The 612-nt window shown below is 47.4% G+C and overlaps 1 protein-coding gene across 1 annotated transcript; it reads left to right on the plus strand.

Moving 5' to 3' along the window:
* Positions 1-90: 90 nt before the first annotated feature.
* LOC111239910 (myelin-oligodendrocyte glycoprotein-like) lies at positions 91-493 on the plus strand (the record flags this gene model as incomplete). The annotated part of the gene is made up of 1 exon (XM_022769853.1): positions 91-493. A coding segment is annotated over one exon (395 nt), but the record flags the coding sequence as incomplete, so codon positions are not given.
* Between the last annotated feature and the right edge of the window lie 119 nt (positions 494-612).

A 612-nucleotide genomic window follows, 5' to 3' on the forward strand; every position in this document is an offset into this window, starting at 1 on the left:
TTAAAATAATAACGTTGAAGGTGTTTTAATGAAAAGATTTCAACATGCACCAGAGCAGATTCCAGACTAAAATTTCCCTCCATCTCTCAGGTCCGTTACAGGTGATAGGATCACCTCAGCCCATCTTGGCCACTCCGGGCGATGACGTCATCCTGCCGTGCCACGTGGAGCCTCCGGTGAACGTGGCGGGGCTAACGGTGGAGTGGTCGAGGCCCGACCTTCGACCTGATCCCAATGATCTGCAGAAGCGGGTCGGTTTTGTGCATCTTTACCGGGACAGCCGGGAGGTCCTGGACATGAAGATCTCGTCGTACGTCCTGAGGACGGCGCTGTTCTTAGACGACCTGAGACGAGGCAACATATCGCTCAAGATCACTAATGTGACGCTCGCAGACGAAGGGAGATACAGATGTTTCATCCCAAAGTTAAAAAGCCTGAAAAAATCTTCTATTATTCGTCTTGACATTGGTGAGTTCATTTGTTGAGATGGTTCATGGTTTGACTTAAAACTAATTTATTAACCCAACGTTTTGTCTTGTCTGCACAAGGTCAAGTCATAATACACATACAAGATCACCTCGACCATTGAGGGTCATTTTGTGAACGACTTCT

Source organism: Seriola dumerili, unplaced genomic scaffold, assembly GCF_002260705.1.
Source record: "Seriola dumerili isolate Sdu_G_001 unplaced genomic scaffold, Sdu_1.0 BDQW01005956.1, whole genome shotgun sequence".
In the NCBI taxonomy this organism is placed as follows: Eukaryota; Metazoa; Chordata; class Actinopteri; order Carangiformes; family Carangidae; genus Seriola; species Seriola dumerili.